The sequence below is a fragment of the Sorex araneus genome, chromosome 6 (assembly GCF_027595985.1).
Source record: "Sorex araneus isolate mSorAra2 chromosome 6, mSorAra2.pri, whole genome shotgun sequence".
Lineage (NCBI taxonomy): Eukaryota > Metazoa > Chordata > Mammalia > Eulipotyphla > Soricidae > Sorex > Sorex araneus.
Window position 1 is genome coordinate 157,899,869 of NC_073307.1, and position 10,351 is coordinate 157,910,219.

The following is a 10,351-nucleotide window of genomic DNA, read 5'->3' on the forward strand; positions in this document are numbered from 1 at the left end:
CTCAACAGGTAGGGCTCTTGCCCTGTAGGTCTGTAGCTGGCCCAGGTTTGAGCCCACTACACAGATAATCCCTGAAGCCTCACCAGGGGTGATCCTTGAGCTCAGAGCCAGGATTAAGCTCTGAGTTCCACTGGGTGTGGTCCCCCCCAAAACAAAAGAAAATAAAAACAAACAAACTAAAGAAAATACAGATCCCAACACCAAAAGGTTTTCATCAGTAGAGAGGAATGTTGTTCATCATAGATTTTTACTTAAAAGCAAATTATAATATAAAAAAAGAAATAAGCGGGGCTGGAGCGATAGCACAGCAGGTAGGGCGTTTGCCTTGCACGCGGCCGACCCGGGTTTGAATCCCAGCATCCCATATGGTCCCCTGAGCACCGCCAGGGGTGATTCCTGAGTGCATGAGCCAGGAGTGACCCCTGTGCAATGCCGGGTGTGACCCAAAAAGCAAAAAAAAAAAAAAAAGAAAGAAATAAGCTAACAAACCTACTCTGGACATTTCTGAAAAGAGTGACATTTCTTCCAGAAGAATTCCAGGTAGTTCCTTTAGGACATTCCTGAAGGCATTGATATCACATGAGCTGATAGCTCCCTGCAAAGTTATTTTCCTCAGAGAACCTCCAGATCTAGAGGTGGAGGACAGTGATATTGATTAAGGCTGCCTTGTTTACAAGGCCTAGGATGGATGTATACATTCCTTAGGTTTGAATCATGATTTTGTTTGTTTTGGGCCACAGCTTGTAATGCTCAGCGATTACTCTTGGCTCTGCACTCAGAAATCACTCCTGGCAGTGTTCAAGGGACTGTACAGATGCCTGGAATTGAAACTGGATCAGCCTTGTGCAAGGCTGAGTATAGCCTTGGCTATACTATCTCTCTGGCCTTATCATGATTATAGTTATTTTTCTTTTCTTTTTTTTTTTTTTTTTTTTTTGCTTTTTGGGTCACACCCGGCGATGCACAGGGGTTACTCCTGGCTCTGCACTCAGGAATTACCCCTGGTGGTGCTCAGGGGACCATATGGGATGCTGGGAATTGAACCCGGGTCGGCCGCGTGCAAGGCAAACGCCCTACCCGCTGTAGTATCGCTCCAGCCCCTTATTTTTCAATAATTTTTTTTTTTTTTGCTGTTCTGGAGATTGAATCCAGAGCCTCACATATGCTAGGTGAGTACTTCACCATTCAGCATTTTTGTCATTGTATCTTAGCTTTTTGGGGCCTCGTCTCGCTTTTCTTAGGTCTACTCCCTGGCTTCAGTGCTTGGAGGACCAGGCAGTGCTGGGATTGTATCTAGCACCTGCATGCGATGCTTATAGTCTAGCCCTCTAAACATCTCCCAGGCCCTGTATCTTATAATTTTTTTTTTTTTGCTAGGGGAATGGGGGAGGCTGTCTACCAAGCTGGGCCCAGAGAGCTGGGGATCATTTCCACTGATACTCATCCAACTAGCCACCAGAACAGAGAACCCAGGATGCAATACTGTTTGGGCCCTCTGATGCTTGGGAATATCTGAGTCACTCGGTGCTCGGTGCTGGGAATCTCCGCGCCATTCCCTGTGGTGCTTGGGGACATCTGGGGCTATACCTGCTGTTATTCAGGAGACTATGTGGTATTAGGATTTGAATGTGGGTCAGGTGTGGAACAGGGTGATGGGCACTAGATCAGGAAAAACCTGACCTTGCAAAGCGGCCCTCCCGAAGCGGAACCTCGATAGCGGGAGTAACTGGGCAAAGATACCAAAGCAGGGTGCCTGTGTCATGTCTCTGGCCTTGAGCCTCACTCGACCCCCTCGTCATGTAAGCCTAAAATGCAGAAACTATCACGTACACCCCAAGTAACTCATCTGAACTGCAGCATACAGCCCTGAAGGGGATTGTACCAGGGACAAAGCAGAGAGGAAAAACTGATAGGCCAATAGTGTGAAGCTCTATGTGACTGGACCTCCTATAAGCCAAGACTATAAAAATGTGTGTATTTGGCAATAAAGTGAGCTGTAATCAACTGCTCTCGGTGGGGCTTTCTCCGCATGCGTGGAGGGGTTTCTCCTCCTTTGCTCCACGGCCAGGGTCCGCCTGGACCCGATGCATAACGTGTCAGGGTGCCTTGGGGATAAATGTTCCTCAACAGGTCATGCCTGGCATGTGTCCCGATCTCTGTACTATATCCTGGTCCCTATATATTAGCTTGTAACGACAAAAAAAAAAAACCTTAAAAAGTAAACAATTCAAAAATAGAAAAATTCCTGGGCCAGAACAATCGTGGGTAAGGTACTTGCCTTGTAGGTAGATCTGGGTTTGACACCTATAATCCCATATGGTCCCCCAGCCCAGCCAGGAGGGATTCCTGAGTGCAGAGCCAGGAATAACCCCCAAATACTGCTGAGTTTGCTTCTCCCTCAAAAGAAATAAAAATTAAGAAACTCTTTAGTAAGAGAATGTAATGGTTTTAAGCTACCGAGAGTATCGCGCCCACACGGCCGAGCCTGGCAAGCTACCCGTGGCATATTGGATATGCCAAAAATAGTAACCATAAGCCTCACAATGACAGACGTTACTGGTGCCCGCTCGAGCAAATCGATGAGCAACGGGATGACAGTGACAGTGACAGTGATGGTTTTATGCAGCTAGATAGTAATTCGTTTGCCTTGCACGCAGCCAACCTGGGTTCGATTCCTCCGCCTCTCTCGGACAGCCTGGCAAGCTACTGAGAGTATCTCGCCCGCATGGCAGAGCCTGGCAAGCTACCTGTGGCATATTCGATATGCCAAAAACAATAACAAAGATGTCTCACAATGGAGACGTTACTGGTGCCCGCTCCAGCAAATTGATGAGCACTGGGATGACAGTGACAGTGACAGCTGTATTATTGAAAGGTGTCAACTTTTTAAAGGTTAAAGTTTGTACGTCACGTAGTTACAACAAGCTTGGTTAATTCAGGATTTCAAAAGGAGTTTTCGGGGCTGGAGCAATAGCACAGCGGGGAGGGCGTTTGCCTTGCACACTGCCGACCAGGGTTCGATTCCCAGCATCCCATATGGTCCCCCGGGCACCGCCAGGAGTAATTCCTGAGTGCATGAGCCAGGAGTGTCCCCTGTGCATTGCCGGGTGTGACCCAAAAACCAAAAATAAAAGTTTTCACGGGTGTGTTTTATTTGGGGGGAGGAGGACTTCCCTACTGGTGCTGGGGCCTCCTGGCAGTCCTCGGGAGACCATGCAGAGTGAGGGATTAAGCGTGGGTCTCTTTGCATGACAGACATCTGCTCTAGTCCTTTGAGCTATTTCCCTGGATCCTGAATAGTTTTTTTCTCCCCTTTAGGGATAAAGATAGAGTTAGAAGAATAGTGTTAGGGTGTTGAGAAGATATCATTGGGTTGTCCTTGCTCCCCTGCAGGGACCTTAAGTTTATTGGTTACTCCCACAACAGTGCCCCTGATGTCGGTGGGCCCCACGGGTGATTTATGTGAAGCGGGGAGGAGAAAGACGGTCACTTTCTCCCCAACCGCCTCTACCACCCGGTATCAGGGTTACTGGGTTCTTGTCTCATTTGCGGAAAAGAATTTCAGGAGTAGACAAGCAGTGAAGTAAACAAATTTTATTTAGAGGTTTTTTTTTTTTTTGAGGGAAGGAGGAAGGGATAAGAGGGAGAGAGAAGAGTAAGAGTTATGGGCTGAAGAGAGAATGCGGGCTTTTCCAAGGGTGGAGAGAGCACCTACACATATCCGAGTTTTAGACACAAAAGTATGAAAGTACATCTCAAGAGGGGTGATGCGGGCGACACACGTGCTCGGGTACTGCATGTGCTCGGTCCCATGGGCAAAAGCAGCACATGGGCTCAGGCAGCATATGTGAGCCTTTACTTTGTTCAAGGTGGCCTTTATAGGGTTTCTCCAACCTGCCCCCATGGGAGGTTTCTTTGCAGGTAAAAGTTCGTTGCTAAGGAGGTTACCAGGGAGGTTGGGAGTGATGATGGCCTTCTTTGGGTGGAGTTAAGGGAGAGTTTAAGGAACTTCCTGGGGGAGAGGTCCATTATCCTCAGGGTCTGTTGATGATCTTATCTGGTTTTTTGTTTTCTGAATCTCCAAGGTGTATCAGTCTTAAGATTCTCCTTCCTTGGGGCTGGAGCAATAGCACAGAGGGTAGGGCATTTGCCTTGCATGCTGCCGACCCGGGTTTGATTCCCAGCATCCCATATGGTCCCCTGAGCACTGCCAGGAGTAATTCCTGAGTGCAGAGCCAGGACTAACCCCTGTGCATCGCAGGGTGTGACGCAAAAAAAAAAAAAAGATTCTCCTTGGAGACTTTGATAATCAAAGTTTCATTGCCCAGGGCCTTTCCCTATCTACCTGCCTACATCACGCATGAAGTACACCCAATCCCATCAGAACTAATAATCCTATATTGCCTTTCCCTTTCCTATATGTCATTTGCATCGTTTATTAAGCAATGTCCTTTTTGTATAGACAAAGGAAGACAGTTGATCCTATGCTTTTGTAACATGGGAGTTAATTGACTCCAAAAATCTTTACTTCTGGACATTCATATTTACTTGACTTAAGCCTCAGTTGCCCTTAGTTCCTAACACTCCAAAGGTAGGGTCCTAAGGAAGGGACCGGATGGACCCAGGGAAAGCTGTAAGCTACCCTGGCATTGAAAGGAGACAAGCTAAACATCATAAGTATAATAAGTTGTTAAGACCATAGTCATGGAACAAATTCTGTCATGGCCCCAAAAGAAGTAACTGAATAAAGACCCTGCTGGCGTTAGGAAAGACTAACCTGGCCTGAGGACTGTTGTCTGGAATATAGTGAGATGTCCCCAGGAAGAGCCAACCTTTAAACTTAATATATCTCTTACTGTGTTCATACAAAATGATTAGAAATATTATAAGAAGTGAATTCACTGTAATTGTTTAAATGGATTACTAGCTGAGGGAAGGATAAACAATATACCCTGGATGGAATCCCACCCTTGAGTGGATCTCCTAGTAATCTGGAGTGCTGAACACGCAGATGAGATTTTGTCCTTGAGTTAATCACCTAGAATTTCCCCTGAAGGAGTGGCTTTACCTCTGTTTGTTGTTATGACAATATTCAACCCCATCTATGTGTACCCCACCCTCCATGATTGCTGTATAGCTATGCTGTAAGGGGAAAGAAGGGACTATGGGACTAGACAATGAATAGAAAATAGAGGACTAGAGAAGATTTTGAGGTCTACGAGGAGACTAGGATGATGGAACGATGATGACTGGGACTATGAACAAAACCACTACTACGATTGTGCTGTAAGGGGAGAGAATTGACTACCGACCAGCCTGGGGCCCTGTTTCTCCTTTCCCCCAGTCCTCCGTTTGTTCGCCCCTATGGTCCAGCCAGGGGAATGGTTCTTGGCCACCAAACACTCAAGTCCTGTGTGCCCATGCACCTTTTCTTGGAAACTCACATTAGAGGAAGGGTTAAGATTAGGGTTAAGGATGTGGATGATCTGGCTATGACATCTATCACCCCATTGATCTCCAGGGTTGATGTGACTGATCTGACTGCGGGGGGGGGGGGTGGGGGGAGTGGGAGCTGGGGTCCCCTTCCTCCATCACTGGTCCATGTGTGTCCCTCCAGAAGCTCTTTGCTCAACTTGGTGGAAGAGGACTTCCTTCCCTAATAAAGACGATTGTTCTTTGGTTAGGGTATACATGTTTATATTCACTTATAACTCACTTGCCCACTCAATCTTCATGGTAAATGTTCTGTAAAAATGTCCCTTTTTTTTTTCTTTTTGGGTCACACCCAGGGATGCACAGGGGTTACTCCTGGCTCTGCACTCAGGAATCACCCCTGGCGGTGCTCAGGGGACCATATGGGACACTGGGAATTGAACCCGGGTCGGCCTCATGCAAGGCAAATGCCCTACCCGCTGTGCTATTGCTCCAGCCCCATAAAAAAAAATGTTCCTTTTTTTAAGAAAGTAAAAACAGTTTTTATTTGAAGGTTTTGAGGAACGGGGAAGAGATGGGGGGGAGAGAGAGAGTTTATCCTCATAATTCACAAGGCAATATGATACTAAGTGATCAGGGGCAGAAACTGAATATATCTTATTTAACATTTTATTCTCATGAAAACATTTACTTCATCAATAGTATTTGTTCAAACTTTTCTGAGATCTCTTAATCATAAGCCTACATATAGAAATGAGAAGGCAAAACCAACCAGAGAAATAAACTGTACCAGTTGGTTCACAGCAGGTCCAAGTCCTTTCCAGGTTCTCTTTGGTTATCTCCCTACTCGTCAGTTGTTAGCTGTTTTCTTGTAATTCCTGTAGAATCCCCAGAACAGGACTTTGTGGCAGCATCCACTTGCCTCTTTTATTGCAACAGCACATGCTACAGAAATGGAGGTAGGAGGGACTAAAAAAAGGGTTAGGAGTAAGAGAGGACACCCTATGAAAGCTTAAACAGCCCTTTCTGCCCAACTCCCTGTCCAACATGTTGGCATTCCCTGTGGCTATATCTTGCTGGTAGTGTGTTTCTGGCATTTGTCGGACTCCTGTATTTACCCATACTAAAGTGAGGGAGAACAGTTTAGCTTTTAGCTTTGGGGCTTTTACTGGAGCAGTCAGGAAAGCAAAGAGAGACATTCAGACTATTCTCTGAAATTACTACACTAGAGGGACCTTGGTTTTATCATTTCTTTGGGTTGTGTCATTTTGGGTTGTATCATTTCCTTGCTAAAAAGTTTTTTTGTGGGGTTGGAGAGATAGCACAGCGGGTAGGGCACCTTGCACGCAGTGGACCCAGGTTCGACTCCCAGCATCCCATGTGGTACCCCGAGCACCGCCAGGAGTAATTCCTGAGTGCAGAGCCAGGAGTAACCCCTGAGCATCCCTGGGTGTGACCCAATAAGCAAAAAAAAAAAAAAAAAAAAAAAAAAGAAAAGAAAAGTTTTTTGGTGTCTTCTATTGGTTGTATCATTCCCTTGCAAAACAGAAGACAGACTATTTCACTGAAGTCTGAACATTGCCAAAAATCCTATGATCTTTATTAAAACTCTTAAGATATTCAATTATGCACAGTGTAAGATGCAAGAAAGTTTAAAAACTCAGGCTTACTTCTTTTTTTTTTCTTTTTCTGTTTTTGGGACACACCTGGCAGCGGTGGTCAGTGGTTATTCCTGGCGCTGCATTCAGGAATTACTCTTGGCAGTGCTCAGGTGACCATATGGGATGCAGGGGATCTAATTCAGTTGGCCACATGCATGGCAAATACCTTACTTTGTATATATACAGAGCTATAGTATTGCTTTGGCCCTGCTCAGGCACACTTCTCACATTTGCAATGTGTGTGCTCTGTGCCTATTAACTGCCATTTAAGACACAACTTTTGTGGCAAGGTCTACATTCTGTTTTTCTTTCGTTTATCTCTTATTAAGTGATAGAGGATACATTTGATGTAACAACACAAACATCCCAGACATTGATGGTTATTGATGATTAACTTGCCCCAAGTTTAGTTATTTGAAATTATAATAATTATTTCCTTTATTAGGGAGAGAGAGGGAGGGAGAGAGAGAGAGAGGGAGAGAGAGAGAGAGGGGGAGAGAGAGAGAGAGAGAGAGGTGCCTGCCATAGAGACAGGGGTTGGGGTTGGATTGGGGGTGGGTAGGAGGGAAACTGGGGACACTGGTGCTGGGAAATTATACTGGTGGAAGGATGGGTGTTGGAACATTTTTTTTTTTCTTTTTGGGTCACACCCAGCGATGCACAGGGGTTATTCCTGGCTCTGCACTCAGAAATTACTCCTGGTGGTGCTCAGGGGACCATATGGGATGCTGGGAATCAAACCCGGGTTGGCCGCGTGCAAGGCAAATGCCCTACCCGCTGTGCTATTGTTCCAGCCCCAGGTGTTGGAACATTTTATGACTGAAACCCAATCATGAAAAGCTTTGTAATGCTCTATCTCAGGTGATTCAAAAAAATTAAAAGTTAAAAAAATAATAATTTCTTTTATTAAAAGAAGGGACATTTTGTCCAGGACAGATGTGGACATTTCATAAATGTTCCTGGGGACATCAGTTGGTTCTGAGTGAAAGCTGGGAGTGACTCGGTGGTTAGTTGCCAGAATCATCTGAAGGTTGGCTCATTGTCCGGCAGTGGGTACTGGCTGTCAACTGGGATCTTAGTAAGATTTTTTAGCTAAAGCATTTGTGTACAAGTCAAAGGATTTTTGGACATAGTTTGAAACCATTACAGTCTTTGGCTTTCAGTGTGATTTAAAAAAACCTATATGTTATGTATAAATCTAGGTTCTTTATGAGCAAGTTTTCTTGCAAGGTCATTTGAAGGTGTTTCCCCTTTCACATTTTGAAAATTTTATGGCATCAGTGCTACTGTAGAGTTTCTGTGCTACCCAAATTCAAGGGAAACAAGTATGTATCCCAGCTCTGTATGGCAAGAGCATCAATATTGCAATGAGAGGAGAGTGTTTATGCGGTAATGGTTATTTTTGTGGCCCTCCAGGCCATATCTGGCAATGCTTCAGGGCAATGGGTCATTACAGTGCCTGGATTGAACTGGGCTCACTCATATGCAAGGAAATCACTTCTATATTATCTCTCTTGCTCCTCCTCTTTTAAATGCTAGCACCCTACTTTCTAGCACTTAGACTATATTTGAGAACTATAAATAAGAACTGGGGCATGAGGAGGTTCTCATCTTGTTCTCCAGATGCTTAGGTCTTGTGATCCCTGATTATAATTTTTATTTTGGGACTACACCCAGCAATGCTCATGGACCCTCCTTGACATGGTCTTGGAAGCTACTCCTGGCAGTGTACAGGTTGAGTATGAAATAATGGGGATCGAATTTTGGTGGGCCTCCAACATGTGAAGCAGGCACACAGGTCTTTGAGTTGTATCCTGGCCTATTATTATTATTTTTTTTAAAGAATGATTTACTATCATTCATCTGAGCCCAGAAAATCCATTTCCTATTTCAATTTGTGTCTTTTCATCACCCTATTTAATGCATCTTTCAGCTCCTTGTTTCTCATGCTGTAGATCAAGGGGTTCAAGAGAGGGGTGACAAATGTATAAACAACAGACACTACTCGGCCCATCTTGGGGTTATAGCTAGAACTGGGGCGTAAGTAGATAAGGCTACAGCAGCCATATTGGAGGAGGACTACAGTGAGATGGGAAGAGCAGGTGGAAAAGGCCTTGTGCCGTCCCTCTGCTGAGCGGATCTTCAGGATGGCGGACACTATGAAGATATACGAGATGGAGATCAGGGAAAAGGGGATGGTGAGGATGATGACGCTGACAATGAAGATCATGGCTTCTGATGTTCGCGTATCTCCACATGCCAGTCTCAAGATAGGGAGTACGTCACAGTAGAAGTGAGTGATCATATTGTGCCCACAGAAGGGCAGATGGAAAATCAGACTTATCAGTTGCAAGGCTAGAATGAAACCAAGAATCAGGGCGCCTACAGACAGCTGGGTGCATAGTTGCCATCTCATAATGAGGGTGTAACGCAAGGGGTCCCGGATTGCTACAAACCGATCATAGGCCATGATCCCCAAGAGGATACAGTCAGCACTGCCCAGAAATACAAAGAAGAACATCTGTGTGCCACAGCCAGTAAATGTGATGGGTATTCTCCCCATGGTCAGGAGGTTGACCAATGCCAGTGGGGCAACAGTAGAAGAATAAAAGATCTCCAGAACTGCCAGGTTGGCCAGAAAGAAATACATCGGAGTGTGGAGGGAATGTTCTGCCCAGACAGTGAGAAAGATGGTGGTATTACCAATGAGACTGCCAATGTACATTAGCAGGAAGGCCGCAAAGATCAATATCTGTACCTCCAGGATGGGTGAGAAAGGCTCGAAGTGGAACTGGATCTCTGTGGTTTGATTTTCATCCCCCATAAAATTGACTCATAGGGTTTTCTAGGACAAAAAAAGGTGTTAGGCAAAAAAAAAATGCTGTATTTTTAGATGAAGATGATGATACTGGTCAGTATCATAGCTTTAATAATTATGAAACTAGTTTATGCTGGGAAGGCTATTCCCTGTCATTGCTTGTGTTTGTTAGGAAAATTTTCATGAGATTTGACTGACACTAATTATAAAGACTCACTATGAATAAGAGCCATGTTAATTTAGGCAATGGCAATGATGCTCAAGGTTTTGACTTTATTTTTGTTTTACAAGGAGTAGCTAAACTAATAATGCCTAATTAACTTGTATAGCAATATATTATTGACCTTCACCCATGAAGTTTTAGTTACCTTTATTCAAGACCAACAATTCTTTGGGATCATATTATTACCATATAAAGGAGTATGACATTGTTCTTGGC

The 10,351-nt window shown here is 44.8% G+C and overlaps 1 protein-coding gene across 1 annotated transcript; it reads right to left on the reverse strand.

Annotated features, from left to right (window-relative positions):
* Positions 1-8,979: 8,979 nt before the first annotated feature.
* Positions 8,980-9,918, reverse strand: LOC101553123 (olfactory receptor 10V1-like). The gene has a single exon (XM_004620800.2). It carries the CDS (start codon positions 9,916-9,918, stop codon positions 8,980-8,982), a length of 939 nt encoding a protein of 312 aa, XP_004620857.1.
* Positions 9,919-10,351: the final 433 nt, after the last annotated feature.

What these genes read in the sequence shown, in the direction of transcription:
- LOC101553123 (XM_004620800.2), bottom strand. Translation starts at nt 9,918, where the DNA reads ATGGGGGATGAAAATCAAACCACAGAGATCCAGTTCCACTTCGAGCCT.